This window comes from Pongo abelii, chromosome 10 (genome assembly GCF_028885655.2).
Source record: "Pongo abelii isolate AG06213 chromosome 10, NHGRI_mPonAbe1-v2.0_pri, whole genome shotgun sequence".
NCBI classification, from domain to species: domain Eukaryota; kingdom Metazoa; phylum Chordata; class Mammalia; order Primates; family Hominidae; genus Pongo; species Pongo abelii.
This window is the reverse complement of record NC_071995.2, coordinates 9,003,537-9,017,977: the sequence shown is the minus strand read 5'-3', so window position 1 is coordinate 9,017,977 and position 14,441 is coordinate 9,003,537. Positions and strand designations below refer to the sequence as shown.

The following is a 14,441-nucleotide window of genomic DNA, read 5'->3' as shown; positions in this document are numbered from 1 at the left end:
TGCAAGTACAGCTAGGATAGATCCAAAATGTTAAATTCCTGAGTCAGAGAGCATATGCATAGATATGCATAAAAGTTTGGTTGGTGGTGGTTGTTCCTTAATTACATTGTAAACTGACCATTTATAATTGTATATATATACAGCATACAAAGTGATGTTATGATTTATGAATAGAATGTGAAATAATTAAATCAAGCTAACCTCAAATACTTATGTTTTGTGGTGGGAACATTTGAAATTCTCTAAGCAAGTTTGAAACATACAATACACTATTATTAACTATTTTCACCATGCTGTGCAATAGATCCCAAAAAGAAAAAAATGTATTCCTTCTGTGTGAGACTTTGTGTCCCTTGAACACCACCTTCTTTTTACTCCAGCCTCATCCTCCATAACCACCATTCTACTCTTTGCTCCTGTGAATTTGAATGTTTTAGCTTCCACATACAAATCAGAACATGCAATATTTGTTTTCCTGTATCTGGCTTATTTCAACTCAACATAATCTCCTCCAGATTTAATCATGCTGCCCTAAGTAGCAGAATGTTCTTGTTTTTTAAAATGGAATGGAATTCTATGTGTATATATACCAAATTTTCTTTATCTATTCATCTGTTGATGACACTTATGATTCCATAACTAGACATCAGTAATTTGATGGGGATTACATTGAATGTATAGATTGCTTTGGGTAGTGTGGACATTTTAACAGTATTAATTCTTCCAATCCATGAACATTGTATGTTTTTTTCATTTATTTGTGTTCTCTTTGATTTCTTTCATCAGTGTTTTATAATTTTCAGTGTACATTTCACCTCCTTGATTAGATTTATTTCTACATCTTGTTTCATAGCTATCGTAAATGGGATTGTTTTTATTTCTTCTTCGATCATTCATTGTTAGTGTATAGAAGATACTACTGATTTTTACGTGTTGATTTTGTATCTTGCAACTTTATTGCATTCATTTATAAGTTCTTGCAGCCCTGTGATGAAGTGTTTTGAGCTTCCAATATATAAGATAATGTCATCACCAACAGTGAAAATTTTACTTTTTCCTCATCAATTTGGATATTTTTCATTTCTTTTTCGTGTTTGATTGCTCTTGCTGCTACTTCCAGCACTACTTTGAAAATAAATGGTGACAGTGGGTATCCTTGTCTTGTTCCAGGTCTTAAAGGAAAGTTTTTCAATTTTTCACTGTTAAATATGTAAGCTATAGGTTTATCATACATGGCCTTTATTGTGTTGAGGAACATTGCTTGTATATCTAATTTGGTGAGTGTTTTATCATAAAAGAGCATTGAATTTTGTCAAATACTTTTTCTCCATCTAACAAGATGATCGTATGGTTTTTACCCTTCATTCTGTAAATGTGATGTATCACATTTATTGATATGCATGTGTTGAACAATTTTTGCATCTCAGGGATAAATCCCACTTGACTAGGTAGATGATCCTTTTAATGTATTGTAGGATTTAGTCTGCCAGCTTATTTTGTGTGGTTGGTTAGTTGGTTTAGTTTTTTAAGTGATGAGCTTTTGCTGTGTTCCCCAGACTGGACTTGAACTCCTGAGCTCAAGCAATCCTACCACCTCAGCCACCCACAGGTGTATGCCACCATGCTTAGCTGCTATGCTAGTATTTTATTGAGTATTTTTGCATCTATATTCATCAAGAATATTGGCCTGTAATTCTTTTTTGTAATGTCTTTTTATGACATTGGTATCAGGGTAATGCTCGCCTCATAAAATGAGCTTGAAAGTATTCCTTCCTCTTCCAGCTTTTGGCAGAGTTTGAAAAGGATTGGTATTCATTCTTTTTAAATGATAAGTAGAACCTAGCAGTGAAGCCAACAGTTATTAGGCTTTTCTTTAATGGAAAACTTTTTATTACTGATTCAATCTCCTCACTCATTATTTGTCAGTTCAGATTTTCTATTTCTTCATGATTCAGTCTTGGTAGTATGTATGCCTAGGAATGCATTCATTTCTTCTAGATCATCTAATTTATTGGTATATACTTGTTCATAATACTCTCTTATGATCCTTTGTATTTCTGTGGTATCAGCTATAATTTCTCCTCTTTCATTTCTGATTTTATATATTTAAGGCCTCCCTCTTTTTTCTTAGCTAATCTAGCTAAAAGTTTTTGTCTGTCTTTTTAAAAAAAACAGTTCAGTTTCATTGATCTTTTGTATTCTTTTTCTAGTCTCTATTTGATTTATTTCTGCTCTAATCTTTATTATTTTCCTTTGTTCTACCAATTTTGAGCTTAGTTTGTTCTTCTTTTCCTACTTCTCTGAGGAATATCATTAGTATCTTTATTGGAAATTTTTCTTCTTTTTTGGTGTTTATTGTTATAAGCTTTCCTCTTAGAATTGCTTTTACTTTATGCTATGTTTTGTTATGCTCCATTTCCATGTTCATTTGTCTTAAGATATTTTTGAATTTCCTTTTAAATTTGTTTACTGACCCATTGGCTGTTCAGGAGCGTGTCGTTGAATTTTCATATATTTGTGAATTTTTTCTAATTCCTCCTGTTACTCATTTCTAGTTTTCATGGTATTGTGGTCAGAAAAGATACTTGATACGATTTCAGTCTTCTTAAATTTGCTAAGACTTGTTTTGTGGGCTAAAATATGATCTATCTTGGAGAATGTTTCTTGTCTGCTTGAAATGAAATGTTCTGTGTGTATCCATTAGGTCTATTTGATCTAAAGCGTTGGTCAAGTTCAACGTTTTCTTATTAATTTTCTTTCTGGATAATCTATCGATGTTTTAAAGTGAGATGTTGAAATTCCCTGATATTACTGCATTGCAACATATCTCTCCCTTCAACCTTTAATATTTGTTTTATATATTTAGGTTCTCCAATGTTGGATACGTATAGATTTACAATTGTTATATCCTTTTGATGAATTGACCCTTTTATCATTATATAATATTCTCCTTTGTCTCTTTGTACAGTTTTTTACTTCAAGTCTGTTTCGTTGAATATAAATATAGCTACCCCTGCTCCCTTTTAGTCCCCATTACCTAGAACATCTTTTTCCTTCTCTTCACTTTCAGTCTATGTGTGTCCTTAAAAATTAGGTGAGTCTCTTGTAATTCGCATATGTTTCGGTCCTGTTTTTTTAAATCCATTCAGTCACTTTATGTCTTTTAAATGGGGAATTTAGTCCATTCGCATTCAAGGTAATTATTAATTTTAAAAACGACTTGGTGCTACCATTTTGTTGTTTTCTGGTTGTTTTGCTTCTTTGTTCCTCTTTTGCTGTCTTCTTTTGTGGTTTGATGTTCTGTAGTGGTATGATTTGAATCTTTTAAAATTTTTGTTCTGTGCTTCTGTTAAAGATTTTTGCCTTACTGTTACTATGAGGTTTACAGTCAATTTCAAGCTGATAACAACTTAGCTTTGCATTCTTTCACTCCCCCACACACATTTTATGTCTTTGATGTCAGAATTTATATCATTTTGTAATGTGTATTTATTGACTATTTTTAGCTATGCTTGTTATTAATATGTTGTCTTTTAACCCTTGTACTAGAGCATTACAGTCATAGAGTATTTTGAATATGGCTCTATATTACTTATACCATTAAATTTTGTGCTTTTGTGTTTTTGTATTATTAATTAGGGGCCTTTTGTTTCAGCTTAAAGAACTCCCTTCAGTAATTCCTGAAGGCAGGCCTAATGTTGACGACTCTCTTAGCTTTTAGTTTGTCTGGGAATGTTTTATTTCTCCCTCATTTCTGAAAGACAGCTTTGCTGGATGAAGAATTCTTGATTACACGTTTTTATTTTTGTTTTCCTTCAGCACTTTGAATATATTACTCCACTCTCCCTCAGCCTGCAGGGTTCCTGCTAAAAATCCATGGATAGTTGTATTGGAATTCCTTTGTATGTGATATGTTTCATTATCACCTTCTGCTTTCAGAATTTTTTCTTTGTCTTCGATTTTTGATAGTTTAATTATTGTGTCTTAGTGAACAGTTCTTTCATTTGAATTTCATTGGAGACCTCTGTGCCTCCTGTACTTGGATGCTAGGATCTATCCCCTGATTAGGGAAGTTTTCAGCCATTATTGCTTTTTTTTTTTTTTTTTCCTGATTCTATACTCTTTTTTTTTCATTATTGCTTTAAATGTGCTTTATAGTCTCTTTCTTCTTCTTCTGGACTTTCTTTAATACAAAGGTTTGATTTCATGATGATGTCCCATAATTTCCATAGGCTTTCTTCATTCTTTTGTCTTTCTGCTCTTCTGCCTGGATAATTCCGAATACTCTATCTTTGAGCTCACTGATTCTTCTGCTGGATCAAGTCTGCTGTTGAGCTTACTATTGAATTTTTAATCTTAGTCATTGTATTCTTTATTTCTAGGATTTCTATTTGGTTTCTTTTTGATTGTTTCTATTTATTTTTTATTTTACAATATTAGCTAAGTTGCAGATAATTATTTCTATTTCTTTTTTTTTTATATACTTTAAGTTCTAGGGTACATGTGCACAATGTGCAGGTTTATTACATATGTATACATGCACCATGTTGGTATGCTGCACCCATTAACTCGTCATTTACATTCAGTATATCTCCTAATGCTATCCCTCTCCCCTCCCCCTACCCCACAACAGGCCCTGGTGTGTGATGTTCCCCTTCCTGTGTCCAAGTGTTCTCATTGTTCATTTCCCACCTGTGAGTGAGAACATGTGGTGTTTGGTTTTTTGTCCTTGCAATAGTTTGCTGAGAATGATGGTTTCCAGCTTCATCCATGTCCCAGGAAACAACAGGTGCTAGAGAGGATGTGGAGACATAGGAACACTTTTACACTGTTGGTGGGATTGTAAACTAGTTCAACTATTGTGGAAGTCAGTGTGGCGATTCCTCAGGGATCTAGAACTAGAAATACCATTTGACCCAGCCATCCCATTACTGAGTATATACCCAAAGGATTATAAATCATGCTGCTATAAAGACACATGCACACATATGTTTATTGCAGCACTATTCACAATTGTTTCTATTTCTATGTCAAACTTCTCATTTTGTTGGTGTATTGTTTTGCAAATTTCATTTAATTTTGTATTTATATATTCTTGTAGTCCACTGAATTTCTTCAAGAGGATTATTCTGAATTCTTTGTCAGTGATTTCATAGATCTTTATTTCTATGAGGTCAATTTTTTGAGCTTTGTCAGTTTCTTTTGGAGGTGTCATGATTCCTTGATTCTTCATAATCCTGTGTCCTTGCATTGTTTGTGCATTTGAGGAGAAAGCCACTTCTTCTGGCCCTATAGGTATTCTTTGGCAGGGATAAACGTTTGCTATTTAGTCTAGCCTGTAATTCTAGAAAGATCAGTTGGTGACAACCTTGAGCAGGCAGAGCTTTTCATGGGTTCCCTAGTTGGCTGGGCCACTGCCTTTGCTCTTATGTTTGGTAGGGCCACTGGTTGGGTCTTGCTCCCTCGCAAGATCACTGTTTTGTCTCTGCTATCTGGTAGAGCTGCTGGCTGGGTACTGCAATGGCCTCTTGTCAGGCCAGTCACAAGATGTGTTGCCTGGCTGGATGATTCTGCTATTTGGGACCTGAATTTAGGCAGGGTCACAATCTGGGCTGTGAGGTTAGGTGGAGTTGTTGCTTGGGATGGGGAGAAATAAATACTATAGTTCTTAGATGTGCATAATAGAGGATTGCTACCCTACCCTTGTGAATGGAGCCATGGAATGAGGTTTTGGCTGAGTTGAGCCACCCTTTAGACTCCCAGGTCAAGCATATTTAACCCCTACACTTCTATGAAATGCACAGAGGTGGTGTCTCCTACCTGGGTGGGGTCACTGGCATAAGCTCTGAAGCTGGGCTTACAGACTGGCCATCTGGAAACTCAAGCTAGGTTGAACTTCCCAACATGCTTCTGAAATTGACCAGTTCAGTTTTGCAGATGGGCTATGCAGTTGGCTGGTATCTCTGAATGGGTGCCATAGCTGGCAGAAACACAGAAGCACTACCAAAATCCACATGCTGGTCACTGTGAGCTCTGTCCTTCTTTGTTTCTACCTGACCTCATTATTTCCGGTGTTCCCGATGAAATGAGACCAGAGTGGGCTTCCTGAGAAGTGTCTTTGAATACTTGAGAATCTTGATGTCTATCTCTGGTTCTCTTTCCCCCCCCTGTAGAAACTGTGACCCCAGGGAAATCCTCTCTATCTGGCATTGTGCTAACCTAAAGGAGTGAGAACAGTGACATGGTCAAAGTGAGACCATTCTTCCTACCCTTCTAATTTGTCTTCACTCAGTTCTGTGAACAATGTAGTTGTCCTAGACTTGTTTCCAAGTATTGGGGTTTTCAAAATAGATTTTCTGATCTGTGTGGATAGTAGCTAGTTGGACTTTCTGTGGAGGGAGGGAAGATCCTGAGACTTTCTAGTCCATCATCTTGCTTTATTCTGAGTTTTAGTAGAACTACAAAAAGAAAATCCTCCTCTTTATTACCTAAATGCATTTATACTTCCACCAGGATACGTTTCCAGTGTTATACTTGCCATCATCTGTTACCATCAAAGTTTTTAATTTTAATTTTTGCCAAAAATTTAGAAAAAAAAAATTTAGCTGTTGTTTTAATTTATATTTTCTTAATTACAAGGATGACCTTATTTTTGCATGTTTATTAATTGCCTTTATAATCTTTGGCCATTTGTCTTTTGAGTAGTTTTTTTCTGACTCAGTTGTATGACACTAATTCTTTATCTGTTGAATATGTTGCACATATTTTCTTTCACTTGGTCATTTTTTTTAACTGTTTATGGCATCTGTTTTTCTTACAAAAGTTTTAATATTAATTTTATGAGAAAGGGAAGATAACCGCTACATTTTTCATTTGTACATAATTCACCAATATTAAAATTGTAGTAAATGTATGTTCATCAGTAGCAGTTATTTTATTTTCAGTGAGTCAAGCATTTTATTTTGCTTAGCCATTTGTCCTTTAACTATGCTTATGGCTTTTTTTAAAGAAACATTTCAATATGAATTTTATGAGGAAGGGATTCAGTATGAAAATAAATACTATACTCCTCTCATTTTCATTTCATATAATTTACCAAGATTAAAATGGAAGTAAATGTATGTTCATGAGTAGTAATTATTTTATTTTCAATACATCAAATACTGTTCATCTTCACTTCCTTACCCTCAATTTTCTAGGTTTTCCGTAAAAATACTATCTTTATATATGAAATTTGAAGAAAGAACATGCATTATTATAGAACTCAGGATCTTTTGTGGGTAATTTTACTTATGTATACTTATAGGGCTTTGTTGTTGGTGTTTTCTCCATACAACTGTTGAGTAAGGAAGTTGACGGTGGGGACTAAATAGATCATCTTGTGATAACTGTCTTGTGTCGGCCATCAGATGACAGCAACTGAATCACAACATCACCAGGCTTTTACAATTTGTTGTCTTATTTGGCATGAAATTCCATATAAATTACTGAAAAGGTCATTGAAGAAGAAATTCTGAAAATCACAGGAAACCAGTAGCCCATTTTTAAGATATTTATATATTACTGTTGTATTAAAGGCAGACAACTTTTCAGGAGGAGTTTAGGTATAAGGCATAGTCCTAGCTTCTGGGTCATAGAGCTGTTTAGAAAGATATAATGCAGAAATAATTTTCATTTGTCTGATTTGCTTATTTCTCTAGGTGGTGAGGTTTCTGAAGAATTATCCCTGAAACTGCCACCAAATGTGGTAGAAGAATCTGCCCGCGCTTCTGTCTCAGTTTTGGGTGAGTCTCCAGCCCCTAGTGGATCCAGGCATTAACAGCTTCTATTATACTATTTTTATTTCCCATAAATATTTACTAAAAATAATACTATAATTTTAACTTCTTTCTTTTCTTCTTCGGGCTTGTTTATTGCTTTCAATCATACTTCTATCCCTGGAAGAATCATCCTTCCTAAAAATTCTGTTTCTAAGCTCAACTAATTATTTCTGCTTAATGATTTTGATAGATGATAATCTCCAAGCTTTATGACTTCCCATCTCTCCCATTCTCTAGGAGACATATTAGGCTCTGCCATGCAAAACACACAAAATCTTCTCCAGATGCCCTATGGCTGTGGAGAGCAGAATATGGTCCTCTTTGCTCCTAACATCTATGTTCTGGATTATCTAAATGAAACACAGCAGCTTACTCCAGAGATCAAGTCCAAGGCCATTGGCTATCTCAACACTGGTGAGTGATTACTTGAGTAAGGGAAAACTTGAATGTTATTTCAACTGGATTTCCCAGTAGGCTTCAGTTACTTATGAATATCATGATACATTAGCTTAGTTCACTATGATAGCTACTATGATAGTTAATTTCCTGGAAACTCTCCACTCTCCAACCTCCAGTAAAATATTTAAGGCTCAGAAACTCCTAATCTGTGACAACAAAATTTAAGAAATGTCACAAGAGAAGCCAAGGTATTTTAGTAATTTCTCCACCCTCAGCATGCACATTAATCCATTGTGCTGCTTCATTAATCTTCCTTTCCAGGTTACCAGAGACAGTTGAACTACAAACACTATGACGGCTCCTACAGCACCTTTGGGGAGCGATATGGCAGGAACCAGGGCAACACCTGGTAAGGAAAGAACAATTTTTTGAGCTCCTTTTTGTGTGCTAGCTCTTTTACAGGTATTACCTCAATTACATTCACAGTAACACTATCAGATACGTATTATCAGACTGATGGTTTGTTATACTAGATAAATCCACCAAGATTAGCAAGGTAACAAGAAGAAAACCTGATATCCAAATACATGTATGTTAGGCTTGTTTCCAAAATTGATCCTATTAATAATGTACCAAGGTTTTCTTTCTGAAATGGCTATTCTTTCTAAAGTAGCTACAATAACCATGAGTTTTAAAATGATATTGCCAGTGAACATATATAACTTCCAGATAAACCATGTTAACTTCAGCTTATATTGTCACATTCTAAGTCATTCAGCTTGACTTAGAATGAATTCATTAATAAGAGGAAACAATTGAGAAGGAAACAGTAATATAAAACATTTTTTTAAAACCCTAAAGTAAAGCAATATTAAAAGTTGCTGCATATAAGAGCTGCATGTGAGAAGATTCTGTCATCTGCAGAAGGAAATCTCTAAAGATAAGAGAGATTTAAAGCCTTACTCAAGTAACTAACAAAAATAAGTAAATTCAAAGTACTTGAATGTAAATTCGTTCAACCATTGTGGAAGACAGTGTGGCAATTCCTCAAGGATCTAGAACCAGAAATACCATTTGACCTAGTAATCCCATTACTGGGTATATACCCAAAGGAATATAAATCATTCTACTGTAAAGACACATGCACACGTATGTTTATTGTGGCACTATTTACAATAACAAAGTCATGGAACTAACCCAAATGCTCATCAATGATAGACTGGATAAAGAAAATGTGGTACATATACACCATGGAATACTATGCAGCCATAAAAAGAAATGAGGTCATGTCCTTTGCAGGGACATGGATGAAGCTGCATGGAAGCCATCATCCTCAGCAAACTAACACAGGAACAGAAAACCAAACACCACATGTTCTCATAAGTGGGAGTTAAACAATGAGAACACACGGACACAGGGAGGGGAGCAACACACACCAGGGCCTGTTGGGAGGTGTGGGGTGACGGGAGGGAACTAAGCGGATGGGTCAATAAGTGCAAGAAACCACCATGGCACACGTATACTTGTGTAACAAACCTGCACGTTCTGCACATGTATCTCGGAACTAAAATAAAATTAAATATACTTAGACTCCATGTGGCAAAGAGAGAGTTAGCAAGGAAATACTAGATCTAGCAGATTAATCAGGCAGACTAAAGATTAATCAAGGAGATAAGTTCTCTAAGTACACAAGAATTTTGTTAGCTAACACATCATGTGAAGCCTGTTGCTGTTAAGTGGTTATAAAACCATTCTGACAACATAAATATCATGATTGCTTCCTCCCTGGTCAGGCTCACAGCATTTGTTCTGAAGACTTTTGCCCAAGCTCGAGCCTACATCTTCATCGACGAAGCACACATTACCCAAGCCCTCATATGGCTCTCCCAGAGGCAGAAGGACAATGGCTGTTTCAGGAGCTCTGGGTCACTGCTCAACAATGCCATAAAGGTGAATCATTCTGGAGCTAGTTTTGATTTGTCCATTATGATATCTGCAAGGATGAGGAGAGGAAGTGATAATGTGAAAAATTCTAAGGGAAAGCCTCAGAGGAAAATAAAACCTGGATGGCACCAAAAAAGAGGGGATAGAACAAAAGTTGATTGTGATACTTTGCCCTATAGGGATGGATATGGGTGAGGATGAATTCCATGACACAGCAGAATAGAAAGAACTAATCAATAGCATTCTCAGAAGTTGAATTATTCAAATCTCTCTCTCTCATTCACAGGGAGGAGTAGAAGATGAAGTGACCCTCTCCGCCTATATCACCATCGCCCTTCTGGAGATTCCTCTCACGGTCACTGTAGGTACCACCTCATTCCTCTGCTGAGGGAGAGTTCTGGATGCAATGAAACTGCTGATCTGCTGTCTGAGATACTATCCTATTAAAAGCAAAGCATCAGCTTTCTTTCTATGCAATGCCAGTGCTTCCCAGATCTACAGAGAATTTGGTCAACCCATTAAGAAAGGTTTAAATTTTCCCAGTAATTCCCCTAGGCTATTTACCACCACCACTCAAAAAAGAATCTTAAAGATATATCTTTTGAATGTGAGAATAACAGACAAAAATACTATTATATCTATCGATAAGAATGAGGAATCGTTGGAAAAATGCGTTTGAAAAACTTCTGTGCTGTGATCTGTGTATTTGCCTGGGAATGCTAACATGCCTGTTTACATAGCTCAGTTCCCTTCTTGTTCTGCCTTCACAGCACCCTGTTGTCCGCAATGCCCTGTTTTGCCTGGAGTCAGCCTGGAAGACAGCACAAGAAGGGGACCATGGCAGCCATGTATATACCAAAGCACTGCTGGCCTATGCTTTTGCCCTGGCAGGTAACCAGGACAAGAGGAAGGAAGTACTCCAGTCACTTCATGAGGAAGCTGTGAAGAAAGGTGAGAGCACACCTGAGATCCTTCTCCTGGCCCATCCTCTGTATCAAGAACTGCATGGCAAAAATCCCTCACTCCTACGTCCTGTGATCCCTGTCTCCTCTCTTCTTTTCTGTATATCATATATATTTTGTCCATATTGCATTTTATAAAATCTAGGATTTCTTAATCAAATCAGAAATCAAAAGACAAGAGGCCGTGCAGATGCTTCTCAACTTATGATGGGGTTATACCCTGACAAACTCATTGTAAAGTCTGAAAAATCTTAAGTGGGACCATTGTAAGTCAGGGACCATCTCTATAGTATGCTGGTAAGAAGAGCATTCTCTGGAGACTAGCTCCAAAATGTGCTACCTATGTGAGCTTGGGAAAGTCATTAACTTCCTTGTGTTTCAGTTCCTTCACCAGTAAATGGGGATAATAATAGTATTTACCTCACAGAGCTGTTGTAATAAATTAATTGGTACACGTAAAACACTTAGTAGAGTACATGTCACATAGCAAATCCTATAAAAGTACTAGTTATTACAACTAACATATCAGTTCTCAATATATGCCCAACCCTTACCTGGTACATTATATAACCTTAAACATAAGAAAATAATTATGGAAGTAACTCCTTGAATGAATTCTGGTATTTTAAGCCCATTTCATAAGACCAATCATGTTGACCAATCTACTCATATTCACACAATACTTCTACATATACCATGTCTATATGAGGGGTTGAAGAAATAGAAAATAAAATGCAGATCACAAGATGTCCATTAAAATAGTCTACCTTTTTCCTTTGACAGCCATTAATTCTTCTTAAAATGTATTGAGAAATATTTTATAATAGTTATACAAAAACGCATAAGCTATAGCTAGAAAACACTGTACAACTCTCTCATAGATTAAGAAATAGAAAATTACCGATGTGGGAAAAATAAATCCCTTGTGTATCACTACCACCTCCAGAGGCAATCATTATCCTGAATTTGTCATTACAATTCCGTGGATTTCTTTATATTTTTGCCACATATGTATCCCTAACTAATATTTAGAATCTTCACATGTGTTTCATCTTGAGAGAAACAAGATTTTTATTTCTGTCTTGTTCAAGAAACAAGAGAAACATTTTTGAATATTTCAGCAGCTTAGTTTTTTGTTTGTCTGCTTTTTAATTTCTAAGTTCAACACTATGTTGATGAAGACCCCTATACGAGTACGTGCAGAGTCAGCTCATTAATTTTCACTGCTGCGTAATATATTACAGTCTATAAATTACTCATAATTTACACATCGAGTTTCTCCTCATGGATTTTTTTATGTTTTGCTACTAAAAACAATGCTGCAATGAATACTCATGTGCCTGTTTTCTTGTGCGTCTGTGTTTCTCCAAATTATGCTTTGAGAAGCATAATGACTGATCAGTGGGCTAAGCACATCTTCCCCATTGCTGAATATCGCCAAAGAGCAGTTGGCTTCCCACAGCAGTGTATATCGGTTCCCATTGTTTCACATCCATGTCAGCCTTTGGTATTTCAAGGATTACTGTATTTTTTTTTAATCTGATGAGTACAAACTCTACTATTTCATGTGATCTGTGATCCTCACAAGAAACCGCTAAAGACAGGCTTTATAGGAAATGTAACAAACTCCAGCTATAGTCTAATATAACATCATAAATAGGAAATAGCCAGACCCAGTGAGACAACTGCTATGGAATTTCTTTCTCCCACCAATCTGACTATAGCAATTATTTGAAAACATAGATAGGCATAGGCTTCTGACTCCAGCATCAATATCTGCCTTAGCTGGGCTGAAACACACCAAATTCAGATTTACATGAAAGGAAAAGCATCTACATACAGTACAGGGGATTATAATGGGCATGCAATTCTCATTTCAGCACTGGCTTAGGTACTTTCACCTTGAATTAAATATAAATATGTAGTCACTTATAAATATCTTTTTCTCACCTTTAAGACAACTCAGTCCATTGGGAGCGCCCTCAGAAACCCAAGGCACCAGTGGGGCATTTTTACGAACCCCAGGCTCCCTCTGCTGAGGTGGAGATGACATCCTATGCGCTCCTCGCTTATCTCACTGCCCAGCCAGCCCCAACCTCGGAGGACCTGACCTCTGCAACCAACATCGTGAAGTGGATCACGAAGCAGCAGAACGCCCAGGGTGGTTTCTCCTCCACCCAGGTTGGTGATTTGCCAAAACCTTTTATTTCACCTTCAGGTAGCAAAATATTTGAACAAAAACGAAACAAACACATCCAAGAAGAAAAAAATACAGATGACAATAACTTGAAATGAGGAAAAGTTTTTAGTATCCAAGGATAATGAGAAATAAAAGCAAATAAAAGTCAAAGAGGGCCAAAAGGAAATGCTCAGAATTCCAGCACCCCATCGCTGTGTTATTATCCATCTCCTATTTCCCATAACAACACTGCCTTCCTCAAGCAGCAGTGGAGCACCAGCAGAATGAAAGAGATGTCTCCTGCCATTCTCCTGGAAGCTCTAGGGTCTCTTTCAAACTCTTCAAAGGAACTCTACTCAAAATCCAACAACCTCTCCTTGCAAATCTCTCCATTCTTAGGTCCCCTTTAATAGGCTTTTTACAAAACCACACATTTTGTGCTTCCCCTATTCTCTTGGTTGTTTTTTTGTTTGTATGTTTTGGTTTTTTTTTTGAGACAGAGTCTTGCTCTGTCACCTAGGCTGGAATGCAGTGGTGCAATCTCGGCTCACTGCAACCTCCACCTCCTGGGTTCAAGCGATTCTCGTGCTTCAGCCTCCCAAGTAGCTAGGATTACAGCCGTGTGCCATCATGCCTGGCTAATTTTTGTATTTTTAGTAGAGACGAGGTTTCGCCATGTTGCCCAGGCTGATCTTGAACTCCTGAGCTCAGGCAATCCACCTGCCTTGGCCTCACAAAGTGCTAGGATTATAGGTGTGAGCCACTGCATCCAGCCCCCATGCACCTCTTAATACACAAACATTTATTCATCAGGAGCATAAAGAACTGTCTTTATTCATCCAACCTCCTAAGTCTAGCTATATAACCATGTATCTGAACAATTCATCGATATGTACACAGCAGGAAGTTTTATCTTCAGAGAATTTAGATGTTTGCTTATATACCCTAAAACAGAAAAAATGTGACAAAAAGGCATTCCATCCTATTTCCATTGTATTAATCTTTTATCATTTGAATGAAAAAAACTAAGTAATTTTGTTAAAGGTTATCATTCATTTATTAGAAACATATTATTTGAAGGCGGCCATCCAGGTTTAATGTCGATGAGGATACATACCAGCAGACATTCACTGGGAA

General features: G+C 36.5%; 1 protein-coding gene across 1 annotated transcript in view; it reads left to right on the top strand.

Moving 5' to 3' along the window:
* Positions 1-14,441, top strand: part of A2M (alpha-2-macroglobulin) — a 50,540-nt gene that overhangs the window by 27,916 nt on the left and 8,183 nt on the right. Inside the window, 7 exon segments of the mRNA NM_001133457.1 lie at positions 7,701-7,784; positions 8,058-8,234; positions 8,541-8,628; positions 10,013-10,169; positions 10,450-10,524; positions 10,934-11,114; positions 13,083-13,306. Coding sequence (NP_001126929.1) covers positions 7,701-7,784; positions 8,058-8,234; positions 8,541-8,628; positions 10,013-10,169; positions 10,450-10,524; positions 10,934-11,114; positions 13,083-13,306 — 986 coding nt within the window.